Source organism: Bos javanicus, chromosome X, assembly GCF_032452875.1.
Source record: "Bos javanicus breed banteng chromosome X, ARS-OSU_banteng_1.0, whole genome shotgun sequence".
Lineage (NCBI taxonomy): Eukaryota > Metazoa > Chordata > Mammalia > Artiodactyla > Bovidae > Bos > Bos javanicus.
In genome coordinates this window covers 129,771,534-129,795,914 of record NC_083897.1, presented here as the reverse complement: position 1 = coordinate 129,795,914, position 24,381 = coordinate 129,771,534, and the positions used below count along the sequence as shown (strand labels likewise).

The following is a 24,381-nucleotide window of genomic DNA, read 5'->3' as shown; positions in this document are numbered from 1 at the left end:
TCCCATTGCCCACTGGCTCTAGCAATGGTGATCTTTTCAGTATTTATTGACTCATTAAGCATGTCCTCTGCTCAGAATCTGTATTCTTACTGTTTCTTCTGCTTGGATTCTACGTCCCCAACTTTCTACATAATTCACTGCCTCAATTCACTATGTGCAAGTAAGAAGACACACATTTCAAAAATCAATAGTTTTTCTCTTTTCTAGCAATAAGTACCTAAAACAGGAAATTGAAAAAAAAATCTATTCTATTCATAGTACTAAAAAAACCCACATGAGATTCAGAACAGAAAGCTAACAAGAAAGCTTCAGAACTGGCACAAAAAGGCTAATAAATTCAAACTGAAGGTTCATAAAAAAAGATCTGATCAAATGGAAAGACACCTTAAATCTTGGAGGAGACAATATAAAAAACTCAATTTTATCTAATTAATAATATTAATTTGATTAGTTATAGTTAGAAAGTCAATAGTTGAACTTTCATACATTTTTTAACTGAATAAAATATCCTTTTTTTCTTGGGTGGAAGAATAAATGTCTGAGAAGAGTCAAGGCATTTTTTGGGATATATTACAATAAAGGGGAAACATTTTGCCAGATGAAAGAACATATTATAAGGCCCAATCAATACGGTAATTGAATAAGAATAAACAAATGCTTCAAAGGAAAAAAAATAGTCCAGAAAAAATTCCAACACATTTAGGAATTTAGCAATGACAAGTAATTCTGGGAAAGAATGGAGAGTTGTGGGAGAGAACAGACAATTGTATGAGAAACATGGAATTGTGTAAGAGGGAATTTTGAGAACTGAGAATTGTGGAGAGACAAGAAATTGTGGGAGAATTGTGGGAGTGACAAAAGCTGTGATAGATGTAAGGAATTTTGAAAGAGACAAAGAAGTGTGGGAGAAACCAGAGAATTATGTGAGATAATGGGGAAATTTGAGAGAGTCAGGGGTTTGTGGGAGAGGATAGGGAACTATAGGACAGAATGAGGAATTGTGGAAGAGGCAGAACTGTGGAAGTAAATGAAAAAATGTGGGAGGAATAAGGAATTGTGGGAGAGAATGGAAAATTGTGGGAGACAAAAGGAATTGTGGGAGAGACAAAGAATTGTGGGTGAAATCAGAGAATCCTGGGAGAAAATCAAGAACGTGTGAGATACAGGGAATTGTGGGAGGGAATGAACAATGGTGGGGGAGATAAGGAATTGCAGGAGAATTGTGGAGAGAGAAAGAACTGTGGGAGACAAAAGGAAGTGTTCGTGAAACCAGAGAATCTTGGTGGAAAATGGAGAAATATGAAAGAGACAGGAAATTGGGAGAGAATGAAGAATATTGGGAGATATAAGGAACTGTGGGAGAGACAAGAAACTGTGGGAGAAATCAGAGAATTGCGGAGAAACTAAAGGATTTGGGGAGAGACAGGAAACGTGGGAGAGAATGGAGAATTTTAGGAAGAGAAGGGTGACATATGGGAGAAGGACGGACTATTTTCAAGACATGGGGTAGGCATAACTAGCCTGTGCATCTAGAAGAAAATAAAACGAGACCTTATACATTGTACACACTAACAAATTTAAGATGGATTAAGCACAAGTGATAAAAATAAAATAATAAACATCTTGTGAGAAAGTCTAGGCAGCTACACAGTTGGGGTGGGTTAAGTAAAACTTTTTCTTAAGTAAAACTGAGCTCAGATATATTTGACTTTGTAAAATTTGTATACGTTGTATACACTAACAAATTTAAGATGGATTAAGCACAAATGATAAAAATAAAATAATAAACATCTTGTGAGAAAGTCTAGGCAACTACACAGTTGGGGTGGGTTAAGTAAAACCTTTTCTTAAGTAAAACTGAGCTCAGATATATTTGACTTTGTAAAATTGTAAAAATGTCAACTTTAATGGACTAACAATATATTTGGGAAAAAATAGCAAAGTAGTTTGACACAGTAGTTTGACATCAGACAGACATAATAATATATATTTAATAAAAAAACTTATAAACTCAATGTAAAAATGGGCAAAAGATTTAAAAAGGCAATTATTTCAAAACTTTCTTGAAAATAATTATTTGAGCTAAGTTCTTGAAGGAATACACATTTTTATAGAACTGAAGAGCATTTAAAAAGTCTAGATCAACTTAACTTTATATACTTCAACTAGATTTTTTTTTTTTTTTTTGTAGAATAGGCAATTTGAAGATGAGTATCCAAAAAAAGTGCGGTTTTGGGACCTAAGCTTTCTGCATTTCTATTTTATACATACAATTTCTCTGCCTATAGAAAAAACAGGCCAAAGTGCAAATCCAGATGGTCAACAGCACATGAAAAGATGCTCTTAGCAAAGGAAAATGCAAATGAAGGTAACAAAGACACACTGCTCAAGGAACAGGTACAAAATTTAAAAGTATCTATAACTCTTATTGTTGGTTGGATTCAGGGGAAAAGACACTGTCATTCATTGTTGGAGGAAATCTGACCTGCTACAGCTTTTTGCAAAATAATCTGGCAGCATCTATTAAGACTAAAAATATCCAAGGCATTTGACCTAGTCATCCCTTTTCAGCGTATCCAGCTCTTAGGAATTAAAAGCAACAATTGTAAACACACACACACACACAAACACACACACACACGCACTGCTTATACCAGCAGAAGATTATCAAAGTAAAAGCAAAATAGGAAATGGTGAATAAATTATAGTATACCATCCATTGGAATACTGTACAACTGGTTATTTTAAAAATGAATGAGAGGTATACCATTTTACTTGGACATTTCCAAATGGTGTTTTTGAATGAGAAAACCAAGATGCAGAAACACACTATAATATAAATCTTTCTTTATAAAATAATGACCAAAAAAAAAAAAAAAAACCCTCAAATGTATGTGCAGGTGTTTATGTGTCTGTGTAGGTAAGTAAGTAAAATATGCACTTGGAGAAAATACATACAGATAGAGACTACTTTGCTATTATGGATTATTTGGAAGGGGGATATTTGCCAGAGAGGCAGGCAAGAAAGAGAGAGAGGGAAGCCAAGTTGAATGGGCAAAGAAGAAAAAAAGACTGCACCAAAAATTCAAATGTATATGATATGATCTGATTTATGGATTTTTAAAAAATTATATTTGTGAGTAGAAACATAAAAGAGCAAGTTTTTAAAATGTGAACACTGAATTTCAAAAAAAATGTTCTGAGCTCAGGGCATTATTTGAAAACATTTTTATAAAGGTGAATTCTTGCCATGAAATTCTTTTTATTTTTGTCTTTTCCTTTTCCTCTTTCACTACAAGCCAAAGGCCAGAAAAAAAAAGTAATGCAAAAGTTCTAATTGAGTTCTGATTCTCATAAATTTTCCCTAAGGAAAGAGAATTATATTTGCCAGTGTGTCCTGAAATTTTCCATAGAGATGTCCTTTAGCAGAGGACAACAAATTCATACTTTGTATTTTCCTCTTTAATATATGTAAGTTTGTGATAATATAAAAATATTTAAATTACTTAGTCAAATTATTTAATGTCCTGTTTGACTATCAGTTAGGCTCCTGCCTGGAAACAGATGGCACATTAAAACCGGGTAGCTGAAGAGGGTGTGAGAGAGGGACTACTTACAAAAGCATTGGTGTGGAAAACAGGAAGGGATGGTGCATCACCCTGGAAGTAGTAATACTGAGAAGCTGTTACTACTGCTTGGACTGGAGGAGCAGCTGTGGGGACTCAGCTGTACTAAGTGGGCTGTCTGACAGTAGCCAGCCTTCAGCAGAGAGATGGAGCCAACCTCTAGAGATCCTGTGGAGACAGAGCTGAGGGAATCAATATCCTCTAATCTTCTGTTGATGCTCTCTATTCTTCAGGCCCAATCAGAAACCAAAAGACAAGAGAGCCCATTGATGTAGTCTCTACAGGTCAGCTTCTAGGAGCACAGAATTGGGTAGTGAGGGATAGAACATGTATCTGAAGGGGCAAAGATTTCAGCACTCTTTTCCACAACCAATTTCTTCAGATAATTTGATGATAGGTGAAGATGAGTCAAAATATTTAATCCAAGGCTTCAATGATCCCATGTACTTGGCCTTATACTTACGTGTATCCATTAGTATATTTGAACCCCTTAGCATGAAGCCATAGGATATCATCATGTGACTTAAATTAGTTACCTGCCACTCAACATGCAGAAGAGAAACTCCTGAGTTTAAGACTCAAGACAAACTCTGAGAGCAGTTGGGAAGGAGAAAAGGGAGTGAAAAATTTAAGTTTCCTCAAGGAGGAAGGAAAAACTTGGGAAATACAGTATAAGATTCAGAAGCTGTATCTCAGGAATGTAACTCAGTTCAGTTCAGTTGCTCAGTCGTGTCTGACTCTTTGTGACCCCATGAATTGCAGCACGCCAGGCCTCCCTGTCCATCACCAACTCCCGGAGTTCACTCAAACTCACGTCCATTGAGTCGGTGATGCCATCCAGCCATCTCATCCTCTGGCGTCCCCTTCTCCTCCTGCCCCCAATCCCTCCCAGCATCAGAGTCTTTTCCAATGAGTCAACTCTTTGCATGAGGTGGCCAAAGTATTGGAGTTTCAGCTTTAGCATTATTCCTTCCAAAGAACACCCAGGACTGATCTCCTTTAGAATGGACTGGTTGGATCTCCTTGCAGTCCAAGGGACTCTCAAGAGTCTTCTCCAACACGACAGCTCAAAAGCATCAATTCTTCAGCGCTCAGTTTTCTTCACAGTCCAACTCTCACATCCGTACATGACCACTGGAAAAACCATAGCCTTGAGTAGATGGACCTTTGTTGGCAAAGTAATATCTCTGCTTTTGAATATGCTATCTAGGTTGGTCATAACTTTCCTTCCAAGGAGTAAGCATCTTTTAATTTTGCCTTAAATTGGTACTCCACATGTAGACCAAAAATAATAAGTCTAGGAGTTAGAATACCTGGGTTCTAGATCTCTGCTACTCTTTATTTCTGGCATTTTGGGTAAATAATTTATTCTGTCTGAGCTTGTTTCATTCTCCATAGAAGTAGAGGGTAGGACTAAAGGCCAAAGCTTCCACTCAGTTCTACAATGTGAGATGCTATTATTTCACCCAAACAGAAATCTTAAAATGACTTGATAAAAACTGTAAAGCTGAGTTAGAAAAATTGTTCAGAACATTCAGAACAAGAGTCTAATTATGAATGCAAATAACTTCTAATTTTCCCCTTAGACACCTCACCATAGAATTCAGCAGGCCACTGAAACACAATAAACCTCCATATTCAATGAACATGAAGTTCAAAGCATTATATCCTTAGGGAATGTTTTAATTAGGTAATGACAATAGAGTATTTTAGGAAGAAGTGGTCAAAAGCAGGGGATAATTTTTAACGTTATTAAAAAAACGTTTTCATTAGGTAATAATGATAGAATACTTCAGGTGCTGCTGCTGCTGCTGCTAAGTCGCTTCAGTCGTGTCCGACTCTGTGCAACCCCATAGACAGCAGCCCACCAGGCTCCCCGTCCCTGGGATTCTCCGGGCAAGAACACTGGAGTGGGTTGCCATTTCCTTCTCCAATGCATAAAAGCGAAAAGTGAAAGTGAAGTCGCTCAGTCGTGTCCGACTCCTAGCGACCCCATGGACTGCAGCCTACCAGGCTCCTCCGTCCGTGGGATTTTCCAGGCAAGAGTACTGGAGTGGGGTGCCATTGCTTTCTCCATACTTTAGGTAGAGGTGCTCAAAAGCAGGTTTCAGTTTTTTTGTATGTCTAGTCAAAGCTGTGGTTTTTCCAGTGGTCATGTATGGATTCGAGAGTTGGACTGTGAAGAAGGCTGAGTGCCGAAGAATTGATGCTTTTGAACTGTGGTGTTGGAGAAGACTGTTGAGAGTCCCTTGGACTACAAGGAGATCCAACCAGCCCATTCTGAAGGAGATCAGCCCTGGGATTTCTTTGGAAGGAATGATGCTAAAGCTGAAACTCCAGTACTTTGGCCACCTCATGCGAAGAGTTGACTCATTGGAAAAGACTCTGATGCTGGGAGGGATTGGGGGCAGGAGGAGAAGGGGACGCCAGAGGATGAGATGGCTGGATGGCATCACCGACTCAATGGACGTGAGTTTGAGTGAACTCCGGGAGTTGGTGATGGACAGGGAGGCCTGGCGTGCTGCAATTCATGGGGTTGCAAAGAGTTTGACACGACTGAGCAACTGAACTGAACTGATAGCTGAAAACCATTGAATAATCTCCATCCTACTTCTTGTAGTATCACACAGAAATCAGAAGAAAAACACTAGTAAGAATGGAAAAAAATACAAAGATGGAACCATTGTACATGATAGCCTTTTGCACCCCTTCCTACTCAGCAGAGAGAGTCACTATCTCAAGGTCACTCCTAAGTTTATATGAATGGTTATAAAAAAAACATAGTAGTATTCCTGGGGTATGCTAAGAAAGTGGTGACAAAAGTTCAAGTTTGACTTTTTTTTTCTTATTTTTGTGTGTATTAAGTGTTCTTGGAGCATTTTTACAAATTCATTCTCTCTCTCATGATTGGAGAGGAAAAATAATATCTACAAGGTAGTTTTTTTTTTTTTTTGGTGATGGAACTTGCTACCCAGAGTATGTCTTAATTTTAGAACAACATTGATTTAGGCCTCCTAGATTAATTCATATGAACAATGAAAAAGGAGAGGATCACCAAAATGAAGGGAAGGTAAAAGAAACCTATAATTTATCAAGATATGAACATGAATAACTTTATTTTAGAGATATAAAGTCCTGAGAGTAGGGAATAATATCTATAAGCCTAGAGAGCCAATATTCTATGCTAGTTATTCAGTGTTGCATGGAGGAAGATGCTCTATGATAGACTATGGCAGAGCCTGTCAGTTGACACTATGTAGTGAAAGATTAAGAAAGGTTAGGACCTGTGATTTGGTCCACCTGCTAGGGGCAGGGCAGTAGGTGTTGGGGAGAGAGATGTTTGAGTTTAGCAGAAAAGATACAACATCCAAAGGGAGTGGTAAAATCATGTCATAATTTCAAGCAAGCAACCAGCATTAGGAGTTTGAGGAGATACTTGGGAGTTCCAGTGAATGCTGAATGCCTTTAGAAGGAATCTGGGAGAGGAGAAATGGATGAATCCAGGTAGACAGGCAGTTAAAGTAAACAGGTAGTAAGGGCTGCCTGCTGGAGCTTAGAAATAGGACTATACTGGTGTGTCAGGGCTATCAAAACAAAGCACTACAGACTGGGTGACTCAAACAACATAAACTTATTGTCTCATAGCTCTGGAGTCTAGAAGTCCAAGATCAAGGTGTTGGCAGAGTGCTTCCTGAGGGCTGTGGGGGAAAGGGTCTGTTCCATGCCTCTCTGAAGCTTGTGGATGGATGTCATCTCCCTGTGTTTCTTTCCATTATTTTCCCTCTATGCATGTCTCTTTGTTCAAATCTCTCCATTTCATAAGGACACTGGTCATACTTGATTAGAGCCTGCCCCAGTGACCTTATTTTAACTTGATTGTAAAGATGCTAGGTCCCAAATAAGGTCACATTCTGAGGTACACCAGTCAGGACTTCAACATGATTTTGATGGGGGAGGAGGGACACAATTTAACCTGTAACAAAGACTGAAGAGCACAAGATGAGCCCTAGTGTGAGAAGGGATTGGGGATGACCAAAACAGCAATTCAGACAGAGAGTGAGACACAACTTGGATGTCAGAGTGGGGCCACATGATGAGCAGAGTCTTAGAAATGAGACGACTGCCACAACTGGAGTCTGGGTCCAAGACTGATGGTTTCTCAGGTACTTGAATTGAAGTACCAGAACTCCTGAAGAATGAGATAGAATCAGTTGTCCAAGCCTGTGTGCATAATCAAGAGGAGGGGTCAACTGGGAGAGGGAGGCCAGCAAAAACTGAGGTTCCATGGGAATCCATGAAAAACTGGGAAATTCTATGGGTTATGGAAAATCAAAGTGGAAGGCATTGACTTAATATACTTCCTAGAGAAGCCTGTGCAGAGAACTTTTGCCAAGATGACCTAGTCTCCTTCTTTGCCCAAATGGGTGTAGTCAGAAGCTGATTATGTGGTTCCCTCAAAACTGGGGTGTGCTAATACTAGGTTCTCAAAGGCATGTTACAGACAGGTACTTGAAGCCACAGTATAAATAGGATTCGTATTTATAGAGCATCACTTTAACATTGAGCTTATAATGGAATGAGATGCATAGTTAGTGTGAATTTTTATAATACATTATGAGACTTGTAGAGTGCAACCAGCTAGTTGGGTCATACCCATGTCCCTTTGACACTCATGGTTCCTGTATAAGCCAGTTGATGTCTTACTACTAACAGGTGCAATTTTGACTGAGGGCTTTCTCTTGGCCAGAGAAGCAGTTAACAAACCCGAGATCCGTCTTAAGCCAATGATGAATGGGAATTGAACTTTCAATACCCTTGCTTCCTTGACTTTGGGTGGGGGAGGGGGTGGGAGAGGAAGTTGTGACTTATGTTCTATACTGTTTCCCAAAGGTCCTCTGTGGGATTGAGCTCTCTGCCCACAGAGGTAACCTGCTCATTAGTGTACCCTGAAATGGCTTCTTGGGATTATCTCCCAAATAAACCACTCAAATCCTAGTCTTTAGGTCTGCTTCTTGGGCAACTTGGGCAAGATGCTGAGTCTAGTTTGAACTGTCTCCAGCCTCTAGGGTGGGTAGGGTGATGGTTAGGTTTTTTTAAATTAATTTTTATTGGAGTATAGTTGCTTTACAATGTTGTGTTAATGTCTACTGTACAGCAAAGTGAATCAGCTATATATTTACATATATCCCCTCTTTTCCGGATTTGTTTCCCATTTAGGTCACCACAGAGCACTGAGTAGAGTTTCCTGTGCTATACAGTAGGCTCTCATTAGTTAAGAGTTTATACTCCTTTGCCTTTAAAGGAACTTTGCTGGTAAATTAAGAAACACAGGCTTAAGAGACTTGCTCACACTGCGTTTAAAACTTAAACTAGTGATCCTCAAACTTTTTTCTTCCCCTAACTCATCAGTGAGGTTCTACATATTTTCTTTAACAACTCAGATGAACTCTGACAAAAGCACTCTATGTTATTCTTTCTTTACCTTCCAAATACAGGAACGCCCCCTAAAAGTAGCAAGAACTCCAAAGCAAGACTCTGGCCCACACCAAACCCCAGTGCCCTAGGAACGCACCACAGATCATCAAGGACTCACCATCAGGATTTCCTTAGATCTAGCTTTGTTCCCCTGAGTGCACTTTACCTTTTACTTGAAATATATGTAAATTTTTTTAAAAAAGTGCTAGTGCTGTGGTGCTAGAAATGGTTCTTTGTCTTTGGCTCTTATTTAAAAATGAGAATTACAAAAGAATCTCCCAGGACTCTTTATTGTTGCTTAATAAAACTCACTTAGAAGCGGAAATGTCCCTTGACTTGAGTTCACACTGCACAAAGTGGTAAGTGGGAATTATTCCATTATCCTTCACCCCGCTTACACTTTATTACTTAATAACACTGCTTTACATGGCTCTGAGTGAGATTACAGTATCATGTTAAAAAGGTGGCACATTCAGTTGCTGCTGCTGCTATTTCTACAAATATTGCTCAATGATCTATGCACTTAATTGCTTATTTCAGTCTTCCTTCATTATTTCTATAAACAAATTTTTATAGCAAATGCAGAAACACAATAAGTAAGTGAAATCATAAACAACTCGCTCTTGGAGTAAATTGAATGCTAGTAGAGGCATGTTTCTACTGATAATTTAAAATGTTTATAGTTTACCATCATCCTTGATTAAAAAATACAACGATATTGCTGCTGCTGCTGCTGCTAAGTTGCTTCAGTCATGTCCGACTCTTAGCGACCCCATGGACTTCAGCCCACCAGGCATGTTTCTACTGATAATTTAAAATGTTTATAGTTTACCATCATTCCTGATTAAAAAATACAGTGATATTAAACTGTACCAATTTAGTCTTCCCAACTCTAGAAGGATTCCTTAAGATAAACAAGCAGGTATTTTAGGGAAAAATTTTTGAATAACAGAAATAGAATTACTAAGAAAGACATAACCAAAGTGAACATACTGGGATACTGGAATGGTTTCTGTTTAATTTTCTATGTTTTCACTCACATTTTCTATGCAAGAATGTTGAATAATAATTCACATACTCCTAAGGAAATGAACATAATAATGTTATTTATGGAGAAGCCAGTAGCAAGATCCATTGATGTCTCGGGTTTACTTTTGTCCTGATTAGAAAGTAACCTTGTGAAATTAGTGCTATCATAAGTGGATTATTCACCTCATTTATTTACTAAAACACTGAGTTTTGAGGGGTGAATCTGGACTTGAAGGGAATGATAGGGCCCTTTCCTCATTTTTCTTTGGGTTTAGAGAATAATCCAGTTTTAAATGTATTCCCCCCACTCCTCCTTCTGCAAGAATTGAGTCTCTGGGCTCTGAGCTTTTACTTTTGGCCTTGGAAAAGCTATATGTATATGTTGTGAGGTAATTTTAGTAATACATTTATTATTCATAATCTTTAAAATATCGTTGTCTTTTCATGAGGGTTTATAGTGATTTTCTCTTGCAACTTGATCCAGACTCTAGGATCATGTAAAAAAACTTTCTGTATTCTGGGACTTAAAAAAAAGGCTGGTAAGACATTTGTAATAAGTACGATGCATGTGACAATCAAACCACAGGATTATAAGTGTCCTACTGCAAACACTTTGATTTGTTTAGGACATTTATCAAAGGTCAGAGAGATGGCCACTTCTAGGTGTCAGTGGAATCCATGCTGATTAGAAATTCAAAATAAATTTGAATATTATAATGACATCATACCTTCTCTTCAGTAAAATTGACTTTCTATCCCTCCTCCCTACCCTATCTGCACTTCCAATTGCAAAAACAGTATTATAGTACCTAAGAGCATTCAGAAACATAATTCCATATACTACTATTATCATTTCTATTTGTTGCCTTCTACTCTTTGCCCATACACATTTATATTTTTAAACATAGTAGCAATCACAGTATATATACAATATTATATTCTGCTTTTTTATTGCCAACTCTCTTTTGAAAAGAAATCTGGAATTTCTATGAAGACAGAAAATAGGACTAAGGAAGCTACGTCACTCTAGCTGAAAAAAAAGGAAGGAACATGTGTTGATTGTGTGAGTTTGGAGCTTTTCAAAAGTGATGTAACATTTACCTTAGATTTTTTTTTTAACCATAGATTTGAACCCAACCATCTTGGGTTGGAAAAGGGTATGGAATGTAATTAAACTAAAATTTGTGAATGAAAGTAGAGCAGCATTTGCTTTCTGACAGATTGCTAATTAAATGCCATGGAAGGTTTGCATATTTAATTTTAGCCATGTAAAGAATGTGCAATAGATGGTAGGCAAGAGTTTGGGCCAGGAAAGAAATGCCTATATTTTTAGATCATTTCCCTATCTCTGTTAATATATTGTCCTCTGATGTAGCTAAAGTGTAGAGATGAAGAAGTTCCTTGATTTGATCCAGAGTTAGGGTTTTGCCAGACAAAAGGGCAAGATTCTTGAGGGTACTGGCAAAAGAATGGTTGAAGTGATGTGCCACGAGTTGTAGACAGAAGAAGGAAGGAAATGGAGACAGTTGAGGGCTGATAGATGAAAACAAAGTAGGAGAGGTCAAGGCGACAGAGGTTTCTGTACTAAGAGCAGACGTAATGGTAAAAATAGAGCAAGAGCACTGGAAGAACGGGGGTTTGTGCTCAGCATGTTTTATTAAAACTGAAATAAATCTGAAAAGCAAGTAAGTTGGCCTATTTTAAAAAGTTTTTTTTTTGGTTTTGTTTTGGTTTTTATGTTGTAAAATATTAGGGCTAGAACAGAGAGTAAGGCATAAACTGAAATTCATTCACCAACTCACTCCTGCATTATTTCAACGAATACCTTGCTAACCCCTTCCTAGGTGCCAGGTGCTGTTCTAGGGACTGTGAATATAGTAGTGTACAAGACAGAAAAATTTCTGATGGCTTGGAGCTTATATTTTCTCTAATGGAGGAGTTAGACCCTCAAATATGAAATTGTAACACAAAAAATCATAGCAAGGGTATAGAGTCATGAGAGTGGGGAAGCTATTTTAAACATGATGGTCAGAAAAGGGAAGGCAGGCGAGAATGGGAGGGAGAACGTGAAGGAAATGAGGGAAGAAGCCAAGCAGATATCTGGGAGAAGGATGTTCCAGGCATAAGAACAGAAGGCTTGGAGAGGTGAACATGCTTGGCAGGACTGTCCCTAAAATTTGTGAAGCCCAGGGCAAGAGTGCAAGTCGAGGCCCATGAAATGTATGTCTCAACATTAAAAGTTATAAAACATATCCTATTATCCAAACTTGACCAATATATGTCAATATTGGCCAGGAAGGACAGGTCTAGATTTAGCATTCCTGGACTCCTCAGGGTTCTACACAGGAATCTGGTGGTACGGGGTGAGCCAGCCTCTGGCATCTGATACTAGCCAGAGGTCAATCCCCTTTATCTTCCCATCCTGGGATCCTCCCATCGCCATGTGGGCTCTTGCACCCTGTGAGTGGACATCCCTGATTGTATGGCCAAGTTCTGTCCACAGACCCCCCTAACCAGCTGCCCTCTGACGGCTCCTTGGAACTAGAGATGTGCACACTCATGACAGTCTGCTCGTGGGAAGATGAACCAGATCAGGGGCCCATTCTGGTACTGGAAGCCAGCTCTTGGCCACTTGGGCAGCATAACCTGGGGTCCTTGATACCCAGAATATGATCTAGATGGGGCACAGGCTCTTGATGGGGACAGCCCCTGGACCCCACTGACTCTGCCCTCTAGGAGCGGGTGTGGCTGGGGGAGGGTCAGAGCAAGACCCTTGAAATCACAGAGGCCAGGGCAGTGGCCCATTTGCAGGACATTAGGGTGGCACTTTTGTTCATCGTGCCTGACAAGCAACAAGGAGGCGACTCCCTGTATCCTTAGGATTTGAAGTGTGATGATGGAGGAGATATGAAACTTCCGTTCTGTAGAGGGTCTATAAAAAGTAAAGGAAGGAAGAAAAGAAAATCAGAGTGTATGGAGCATCTGTGCTGAGCCTGGCTGTGTGAAATACACTTTGGCTGGTGTGATCTAATGTAATCTTCCAAATAACCCTGGGGAGTAGGCTTCATACTCTTCTGCATACAGTTAAGGAAAAAAACAAAACAAAAACAAAAACAGGGAGGTCACTTCCTTGCCCAGAGTCACACAGCCAGTGAATCATGGGGCAGAGGCTCAAACCCAGGGTTCCAGCTATTTCTAAAGTCCGTATTCTTTCCACAACACCACATCGCCTTTGAAAGCCAACCTCAGAGACAGACTTCGTTTGGAAGGAAAGGAAACAGCAGTAAAGAAGGCAAAATCCTATACTGTTCAGAGAGGGAAATGGCTGCAGGAGTCCCTCAGCTGAGACTGGTTCCTCTTCTGAGGTCCCTAGAGCTCCTGGGAACCCATGAAGATAATGACTATAATCTTTAGGTATTTCTTTTTCACGCTGAGGTAAAATTCATTTTTTTTTGAGGTAAAATTCATATACAGCAAAATGTACAGATCTTACATGTACAATTTGAAGAATTTTGTTTTGCAGATGCAAAGACCCATATAAGCACCATTTCAATCAAGATATTTCCTCAAACCCAGATATTTCCATAAGATATGCCCCTCATCCCAGAAATTTCCCTATGCCTCTTTCTAGGCACTCTCCTCCCACAATCAGCAACCAACCTTCTTATTTCTATCACTATGGATTCATTTTGCCTGGTTTAGAACTTCATGTAAATTGAATCGAGCAGTCTGAATTCTTTTTGTCTGACTTCTTTTGTTCAATATGTATTTTTTTTTAAGACTTATCCACATTATGGGATGAAAGAAGTTCTCTTGTTATTATTGTTAAGCATTCCATTGTATGACCATGCTATCATTTATCCACTTATTTATTGATGGTTATTTGGGCTGCTTCCTATTTTTGGCTATAATGAATAAAGTTGTTAAAAACATTCTTGTGCCTGTCTTTTGGTCAATGTATGTATTCATTCATCTTGGGTCTAGACACAGGAGGGGAATTACTGGGTCATATGGTAAGTGTAGACTTCACTTTCTAAGAAACTGCCAAGCTTTTCCAAGGTGGTTACATCAGTTAATATTTCCACCAGTCATGCATAAGAGTTTCCATTGATAAACTTATTTAATATATTTAATTTTGAAGCATTTCAAAGATAAAAAAATGAATATTAGCTGACAGTCTTTATATACTATTCAGATTTAACACATCAAAAATTTTCTGTATTTGCTTCTGATCCTGATAAATGAAATGTTATAGATGCACTTGAAGACTCTCTTCCCATCTCCTTCCCCTTCCTCCTCCTTGGAATTAGCATCATCTTGAAGTTGGGGTGTATCTTCCCACATCTGTCTATTTTTAAGTATATGACATAATATATGAACTATTTTCAATATTTCACTAAGTCTAACAAAGATGGCTTATTTTCCTGTGATAAGTCTGGCAATGGTACCTGAAGCAGCAGTCATCTTAATAGGCTCAATTTAATCCAAGATGTTTTACTTCCTATTTATTGTTGTTTGTTGATTCTAATATATATTTCTTTGGTTGTTTATACCTGCAATTAATGGAAAATGGGGAATATTAATGTTATTTTAAAAGGCAATCTACAAAGCAGATGAAAATCGTTCAAAGCCTAGAATCTTTGAAGGAAAAAATAATAAGGAAGTTTTTGGCAATTGTGCCGATGGGAGCTGTAAAGCTGATGTAACTCTCCTGTACTACAGATAAGGAAACGGAGTCTCATACTGATTGTGACTTGCTAGGTTTTTGCAGCTAAAGAATGCCAGTACCAGAACCAAGCCCTCGGATGTCCATTCTAGAATTCTGACCACAGCCTGCAGCTTCCATGTCACTGAAAGCAATCAAAGATGGAGAAGCAAGAAAAAAGAAAATGTGATGTGGAGGTGGGAGGAAGGAAAAACTTCATAAAGACAAGACGGTAGAAATGTGGTATTTTAAGGAAGAGGTTTGCCCTTCATATGAATGATTCTTGGATTTTGGTGTATATTTTTGGTAGCAGTATGCGGTGAGTCACTAACAAAGAGCTTAAGACAGATGAGTTAACATAAATGGACCAAAATAAGCTGTGGTCTCTAGGCTGAGCAGCTGTTGGACAAACCTGCCAATATTTTATTTCCCAGAGACACTTGCAGCAGATTAAAGTGAGCAGGCGGTGAGTGCCACGTTAGAAAATTCCATACCATTCAGAGTTTCCTGTGCCTGAGATGCGGCTATCAGGGGAAAGGGGAAAACTCGCAGCTATTTATTGAAGCCCCACTTTGTGGAAAAGGGTAGGAAGGCCCCAGCTGGGTGTGCTAGTGGAAGGTAAGGGGGGCATGGGAATCAGCACATTCTGGGGTTTCAGCCTTGACTGTGTTCTGTAACCAAGGAAGATTCTTTGTTTTTTAATTGGATGATAATTACTTTACAATATTGTGTTGGTTTCTGCCATACAACAACACGAATCAGCCATAAGTATAAATATGTCCCCTCCCTTTTGAACCTCCCTCCCACCTCCTACCCCATTCCAAGAAGATTCTTTAGCATCTCCGTGACTCTGTTTTTCATCTTCTGAATAAGGGGATTGGATTGGATAATATTCCAAGTACCTAGCAGTTAAAACATGGCTAGATCCCATTTATGGAGTGCTTACTTTGTGCCAGGCACCTTGTGAAGTGCTTTATCTCTGGATCTTTCCCCTCCATTAAACCTTCGAGACTTTGAAACCACAGCAGCCCCATTGTGCAGGGAAAGAAATGGAGGCATCAAGAGGATAAGAGACTTGCCTGAAGTAACGCAGTGAACAAGGGCAGAGCCTGGACTCAAATCTGAGACTGTCTCGGAAACCTAGCTTCTTAATCACCATTCTGCATTGTCCCTTCTCTCTAAGCAGGAAATCAGGAATGGGTTGTCTTCACCTCCTTCTCCCTCTCTACAGCTTTTATCTGTTTCTAATTGTCATGCTTTCATTGCACTGCAGTGGATTTCCAGGTCTTGGTCTTAGCTGGAGTCCTTTACTGCAGCCGCATGCTACACAGTGGGTGAATGGCGGTAAAGATAGTAAATCAAATTCAAGACACACACCTCACACAGGACAGAAATAGTGTTGAGCGGGGCACAGCAGGACTGTTTGATTCACAGCATCACCGCTGTCTTGGATATTTTGTACACATTCTCCACTGGACACTCTGTACTTGGTGCTCCTGCTGATGTCACTGGCAGAGATGTCTTATGAGGAGACACCCCATTTGAAAAGCCGATGCAGTATCCTCCTCTACCCTGATTTAATATGATAAGGCCATGGCAACAGCTGTGATAGTGGCAGCTCCTTTGTTCCCTTTCATAAACGACACATAATTTAAGCACTTTCCTGCACTGCCTCTCTTTCAATGAGGACATCAGATGTAGGAAAAGCATCTCTCTCTCCATTAGAAAATGAACTCTAAGATTGTGGGTGATTTTTATCTAACTTCTTTTCCAGCTCGGCTTTTAGTTGGTGACTAGAAATCCTGTTAAAATCTGTCAGGATAGTCATGACCCAAATCACACTTTCCATAGTTCTTTGTTTGATGTCTACACATATAAAAATGGAGAACTGAAGCAATATTGAATCATTCGAACCAAAAAAGTACTGCTGGCTCTATTTATTGGGAGGTTTTAATACACAGAAACTTTGAACTGAAAAGGGAAGGGAATATACACTCAACCTTCTAAGTCAAAAGGCACATAGTAAAAAAAAAAAAAGCACATAGTAAAATACGGCAGATTTCATTAATGACCTTGATTCTTCACTTCTTTCTATAGCCACCTCCTTTACCATGTGACCATGGAGTTTCTGTCACTAAAGAGTGAGAGTCTGTTTTCTCTCCCTGGAATCTAGGTTGATCTTGTAGCTTTTAGCCAATAAAATGTGGTGGATGTGATGCTATACCAGTTCCAAATTTAGGTCTCAAGAGACCTTCAGTGTTTTCATTTGCTTCCTCTTCTTCTGTTTGCCATGAGAATATGCCCCAATTATGCTGCTGGAAAATGTGACATGAAGAACAGAGCTGAGTTGCCCTAGTCATTGCAACTGACTAGGTTATCCTAGATCACCTGAGCGGCAGCTGACTGCAAGACCGCTGAGTGAGTCCAGTTGTGACCAGAAGCACTGTCAAGTCTAAATTGTAAACTGACATATCTATGAACTCCATAAATATTTACTGTTTAAAGACTTTGATTCAGGGTATTTCGTTGCACAGCATTATGCAGCAACAGATAACTGATACAGAAAGTGAGACTTTAGTTGTTAGAGGAACATCCAGGAAGTACTTAAGGCTTGGGAGGATTGCAGGGAGTAGCAAGAATCAAACTGAGATCTAACACAAATCTGAAGTCTTTGCAAATCAGCACAGTTATGTATACCACTCCAACAGTCATTCTGCATGCATATACTGAGTCTATTATTGGTAAGACACTATGCTATGAGGAATACCTAAGGAATGGGAACCCACAAAAGCAAAAGTAAATGATAGACATGATTTAGAGAGGCTACCGCCGCTAAGTCACTTCAGTCATGTCCGACTCTGTGCAATCCCATAGACGGCAGCCCACCAGGTTCTGCCGTCCCTGGGATTCTCCAGGCAAGAACACTGGAGTGGGTTGCCATCTCCTTCTCCAATGCATGAAAGTGAAAAGTGAAAGTGAAGTCGCTCAGTCGTGTCTGACTCTTCATGACCCCATGGACTGCTGCCTACCAGGCTCCTCCGTCCATGGGATTTTCCAGGCAAGAGTACTGGAGTGGGGTGCCATTGCCTTCTCCGTTAGAAAGGCTAGCCACAGGAAAAAAGTTGGTCAAATGACTGAGGATGTTTAGAGTGATGGAGAAGGGTGAAATCAAGGAGCCGGCTGTGGAGTCGAGGGTCAAGGAGAACAGTGACAAAAGGATGAAGTTAAAAGCCTAGACAAAGAGGAAGACGTTGACTCTCAGTTATGGAAGGAAATAACCTCTATTAGATATGTGTCTGTGTGACTAAGTGTTAAAATAGAAGACAGGTAAAATTAACATAAGAAAACATAGCATCCAGTATTGTGCATCGAACCTGGACTGGCAACTCATTTCATATATGATATTATACATATACCTGTGGCAGATTCATTTTGATATATGACAAAACCAATACAATGTTGTAAAGTTAAATAAAATAAAATTTAAAAAAATCTTAAAAAAAAAAAAGAACACATAGCAAAACTGTCAGTATACTCCTGCCCTGACACTGTCCAGTTTAGTGGGTTCTGTCTGCTGGTATCTGCAACCTGTACCCAAGGGCTTTCTTCCAGAATCTCGGAAGGTCAATTTCCAGGTCAGAGCACTGGGAAGTGAACATCTACCTCCATGCTCAACATCCCAGCAGCAATCTGCAACCAATGACTACGGCAGCTGGAACATAAATACCTGAGTTCTCTCAGCTCTAGGGTGGGGTAATCTGGAAGCGTGTATTTTATACCTTTCCCATAGCTTGCCCATAGAATTAAGCTCTAGTCATCTATTGTGGCAGCTGGCTTAACAACATACCCTTCATCTGCAGCCTTTCCTTTCCTTCCCTTCCGTGTCTCACTTTCCGACTCACTCCAAGGCCATTGGTTTCCTCTCCACTCCTCTTCCTGCCCAAGGGCCTTTTGCTCTCTCTAGGCCTGTACTGCTCTTTCCCTGACATGCAGATGACAGACTTCTTGTCACTTAGGTCTCAGGCTAAATTTCACCTTGTCAGAGATGCCTTGCCTGCTACCAAATCTAATGCAGCTTCATCATCTGATCTTAACTCTCAATGTCAGTCACTTCTTTCACTCTCAGATGTTTTCCTTCTATGTTGGTTTTCCTATGTTTTTTGTGAGAGTGCAAGTTGGCACAACCCTTTTGGGAAGGCTGTTGGGTAGTATGTACCAAAGCCACCTAAGCCCCAACAATTGCATTCCTAGGGGTAATTCCAAGAGGAATGAATGCTAATGTCCATGAAAAGCCACATACAAGAATGTTTATCACAGTTTTATTCATAGTAGCCCCAAACTGGGATCAAACCCAATGTCCATCAATAGGAGAATAGATAAGTAAATTGTGAAATATTTAATAGAATATTCTACAGTGGAATACTACACAGCAATGTGAAGAACGAACTGCTGCTATACATAGCGCATGGATGGATTTCCTAGAAACTGGGATAAAAAACAAAGCAAGGCACAGAAAAGAACATATTATATGATTCCATTTCTATGACTTTCATGAACAGGCACAACCAATCTATCATAGTAGGAGTGGGAATAATGATTACCTTTGGGCAGGAGGATACTGCCTGGGAGGGAGCCTGAGGTACTGGAAATATTCTATATCTTGATGTGGGTGGTGAGTACATGGATATGTACATATGTAAAAGGTCATTAAGGTGTATACTTAAGATTCATGCACATTCTATATATGTCATACATTAAAAAAATAAAAAAGTAAGTTCCATGAGAGCAAGGACATTTTGTGACTTGGGTACTACCGTCTGACACACAGGATGCTATCAGTAAGCACTCCTTACTTACTGAGCAAGTGAATAGATGTGGATTTGCATTTAAAAATGCTAACCCCCAAATTAAGTAGAGTTTTACTGTCTATTCCATGTGAGATATATATATATATAGGAGAGGAATCAAAGGTAAGTCAGCTTAACGAAAAATACACGACTACATAAAATGGCTGCCTGTGATAAACGCTAGAGAAACAGATGCCAAACAAAGTGGTAGCAGAGCGAGAAAGAGAGAGTCATTTCAATTGCAGCTTTGGGGGAAGTGAGATTTGATCTGGCCCTGAAAGTATTTCTGCAGGTAGGGCTGGGTGGGAAAGGAGACGAAGAAGGGGGTGGGTGGTGAGTGGCAGGGAACAAAGACTCTGGGACAGGAAGCCCAGGGCACATTCGGGAAATGAAGAGAGTGGCTGAAGACAGGGGTGGAAAGTCTTGGGGGAAGGGAAGATGAGCATTTGTCAAAGCAGGTTCGGGACAGCTCTGTAAGGGCCTGGACTACTTTGCAAGGAGTTTGGCCTTCACTCCACCCAGAAGGATGAAGTTTCAAAGGTCTTAAAGCACTGGAATAACTTTGAAGTGAGAATTGTTATCCTCCCTAAATTAATATTTAAAAATATGTTCACTTACAGAAAAATCTGAAAAGCCAGTCCAACATGAAAGACACAAACCAAATATAATCACTGCTATCACTTTAATATGTCAACTCTGAAATACTTTTTTACAAGATGAGATAGAATTCACATACTATAAAATTTACCATTTTACAGTGTACAATTCAGTGCATTTTAGGATATTCACAAGGTTGTACAAATATCACCACTAATTCCAGAACATTTTCATCACTCCCCCCAACCCCCAAAGAAACTTCCATACTCATGAGCAATCACTCCCCATTTCTCCTCCCCAACCCCTAGCAACCACTAATCTACCTTCTGTCTCTATGGATTTTCCCAGAGAGATTTTTTTGTGTGTATACATGTGTAAAACACATACTACCTACATATATACTTCCCCCCCCAGCTACACAGAGGGATTTGTACATACTGCGAAGTAAGCTGTGTTGACTCTTGAACATATATATCTCTTGATTCTTGACCATATCAGATTGGCTTGTGAAAAATTAGCCTGGGTGGCAGGGCAATGATGGATTGGAAAAAGAGGTTGGGGGCAGTGACATGGCTTAGCAATGCCTGTAGTGAGGGGCACAAGAAGATATGTGGGTACAAATGAGGCACAGCAGTTGCATGAATGTTGGGGTGCACTTCTGAGACTCCCACTTCAGGACTTGGGCACATGTCAGCCCAGCAGCAGGAAGTGCTGGTGCTGATGGATCTCAGTCAATTCTCCTTTGGGGCCTTGCACTCACACGAGGAAAGCTCCCTGCCCCAAATCACACTTGTTCTTTATGACAGCCTACATCCAATGATTAATCTATGGTGTGTGTGTGTGTGTGTGTGTGTGTGCGCGTGTGTGTGTGTGTGTGGAGGGGTGATTTATACGGGCCATCCTGGCTCTCGAGCTTCCTAAAAGCTGAGGCTTTTATTATGACTGTATTTCAGCCCAAGTCCTCCCTCTCCCCAATTCTGCTAACCTCGCTCCTCCCCAGGTGTTGTTCCTAATAAACTTCCTGCATTGGTAGCTCTTCCTCAGTGTCCATTTTCCAGGGGACCACGAGCATGGCAGACGCTGGGTTGGCCAAAAGTTCATTCGGGTTTTTTCAGTGGGATGTTACGGAAAAACTCGAACAAACTTTTTGGTCAGCCCAACATTTAGTCTAGAAACGGAGCTGGCATACGTAGATGTCTCTGTGGAGTGATCCACTGGCTAGAGCTTGATGACTGACTAGAGACATTGGGTGGGAAGGGTGGAAGGGGTAAAGAGAAGGAGCAACACACGCACATATTCATAGTTAATACATTAAAAATATATACATGTATTATATATATGTAAATGTGTAATACATTCTCAGGAACTTAAACTCTACTTTGTATAAGAAACAGCTTTGGAAGCTGAAGGTGCAAATCTGGTTCTTTTTTTTTTTTGGCCACTCCGTGTAGATTTCAGAATCTTAGCAAGATCAATGGTCCCAGGTCCCAGCAGTGGAAGCATTGAGTCCTAACCTCTAGACCAGCAGGGAACTGATTATTTTGTTCAATTAACCCACAGTGTGTTGGGGTAGACAGAGAGTAAACAACTAATTCTAATACAATCTGTTGCACACCCTGGTAAATGATAGGGAAAAGTGATGAAGAAATATTAAAAGAGTAAAGACGCTGCTAACGTTTTAAGCCGAGGTGTCTTGAAAGACAGTAAAGCCATCATGTGACATGGAGAATGCAGATGAAAGATGTTGTAACTAGAAAATAAATATCAAGTATGTATGTCCTCCAAAGAGTTTGAAATATGGCTTTGGAACTCCTGAGAGAGGTCATGAATAGAAATACATATTTAGGTGGTATGTATTGGATTGCCCAAAAAGTTCCTTCAGGTTTTTCCATATGATCCTACAGAGAAACCCAAACAAACTTTTTGGCCCACCCAACATAGAGAGATGATGGTTATATGCCTTGGGGGTAGAGGAGATTGTTAAGGCAGATCATGTAAAATAGAAGCTTGAGAAAGATCCACAGCAGAGCTGAACTCCGGCTGCTGCTCCCTATGTCAATACCCATGGCAGTCATAGTTAATTGAACATAGAACCTCAAAATACTTTGCAACATGTGGCTTCAGAGAGCCACTGCCAACAAATTCACTTACCATTTCTGGTTTCTTTTCAAAATCTGGGTGTGGTGATCAGGAACAATTGTGGGAGTCAGCTGCTCTGGGTATCAGGGCCAGAGAAAGCACCCACGAAAGCAGGGGAGGTACTAGAAGAGTGGGGAGGGGTGGTCCCAGAAGGAAGAAGAGTGTTTAAAGAAGGAAATAAAAAGATTTATCAAATGACTAAGTTGAGGACTGGAGGAGACAATGAGATTTGAAGGGACAGGCCAGTGGTGACCACGGAGGGTAGTCTCACTAGTGGTTCGCTAGAGAAGTGATGCAGGAAGGTGGAGAAGAGACTGGGAGATAGCCGCAGATGCTCACCTATAAATGGGCAGCCTTGATCCCCCCTGGAGAGCTCATTAAAGATGCATTTCTAGGACTCACCCCAGAGCCATAGCCTCAGGGTGTATTCTGGCCTCCCAGGAGCTCTTCTATCAGAATGATATGAGTGGCAAAGAGAGCTCAGAAGCTACGGGTGGGTGCTCCCCGTAGCAGATGCTGTTGATGTCCCTCTCACATGCCTTCAGCACTCACCGTTCAGTACACACTGCTGGCGTCATGTGCGAGCACATGTACTCTCTGCCTGAGGACTTTCTCTGGTAACTGGAGCATGCTGGCCTGCTTGCCAGAAATGCCAGAGAATTAATTTCCTAGGGAGCAGCCTTCAACCAAGAAGGACAGAAGCTGATGGATAAACAGCTCAACGGGCTCACCACTCAGCTGGAATAACTTGGGGCTAATTTTATGTGGTCTCCTAGTAGTCCCCAGTAGGTCTGAGCTGGAGGTGACCAGAATACGTTCATCACCATAATCTGTATTGGCTTCTGCCTCACTTCTACTCTCCTTTTTGGGTCCTAAGATCACTTCTTGCCTAAATGATCAGTACCTATATCCTGGTCTCAGAGTTGGTCTTAGGGGGACCCCAAACTCACCATCTCATTTCATTTTCCTGGGCACATAGGACAGCGACATATTCCAGTGGCTCTTGCAGTCTGCTTGAGCCAGGTGACTAGGCTCTGACACATGGGCCAAAGTGATATACATCACTTCAAGGCCTGGCCACAAAATTTCTGGTGTGTTCATCCCTCTCAATCTTTCCTCTCCATGATGACTCCAGAGGCCACGTTTTAAGACAGCAGTATCACAAGATAGAAGTTGCCTGGATTCCTGAGTCACCGACTGGGGGGCACCTACTGACGAGAGCTGTCCCACTTGCACCAGCTTGCGACACAAATGAATAAGAATAACTACTACATTAATCACTGATTTTTTTTTTTATTTTATTACAGCAGGTAGCATCAACTATCGGAGAAGGCAATGGCACCCCACTCCAGTACTCTTGCCTGGAAAATCCTATGGATGGAGGAGCCTGGTGGGCTGCAGTCCATGGGGTCGCTAGGAGTCGGATATGACCGAGCAACTTCACTTTCACTTTTCACTTTCATACATTGGAGAAAGAAATGGCAACCCACTCCAGTGTTCTTGCCTGGAGAATCCCAGGGACGGCGGGGCCTGGTGGGCTGCCGTCTATGGGGTTGCACAGAGTGGGACACAACTGAAGTGACTTAGCAGCAGCATCAACTATCCTGATTAATGCTCCTGCTCTCACTCAATTCTCAAAAATGACTTCTCTCCATCCTTTAAAAATGTTGGTGACTTTCCTGTGGTCCAGTGGTTAAGACTTCAGGCTTCCAATGCAGGGGGCGTGGGCTCAATCCCTGGTCAGGGAACGAAGGTCCCACATGCCATGTGACACAGCCCCCAAAAGTATTTTCCCCCATTCCCTCAAAATGGCTAATAACATAGCTGAAAATGGCCATGTGTTAAAAGCATGACATGATTACCTACTGAAGTACACTCAACTGTGAACAAGAAGTACTGAATTAGCTACACAAAGATAGTTCTATTTGCAAATGGATTTCTTTTTTAAAAAATTTATTTATTT

At 40.5% G+C, this 24,381-nt stretch overlaps 1 protein-coding gene across 1 annotated transcript in view; it reads right to left on the bottom strand.

Moving 5' to 3' along the window:
* The window catches only part of RPS6KA3 (ribosomal protein S6 kinase A3), a 159,404-nt gene extending 136,790 nt beyond the window's left edge, over positions 1 to 22,614 (bottom strand). The window contains exon 1 of the mRNA XM_061407959.1: positions 22,431 to 22,614. Within this exon, the coding sequence (XP_061263943.1) occupies positions 22,431 to 22,433 (3 nt within the window). The 5' untranslated portion in view covers positions 22,434 to 22,614. The remainder of the gene's footprint in view (positions 1 to 22,430) is intronic.
* Positions 22,615 to 24,381: the final 1,767 nt, after the last annotated feature.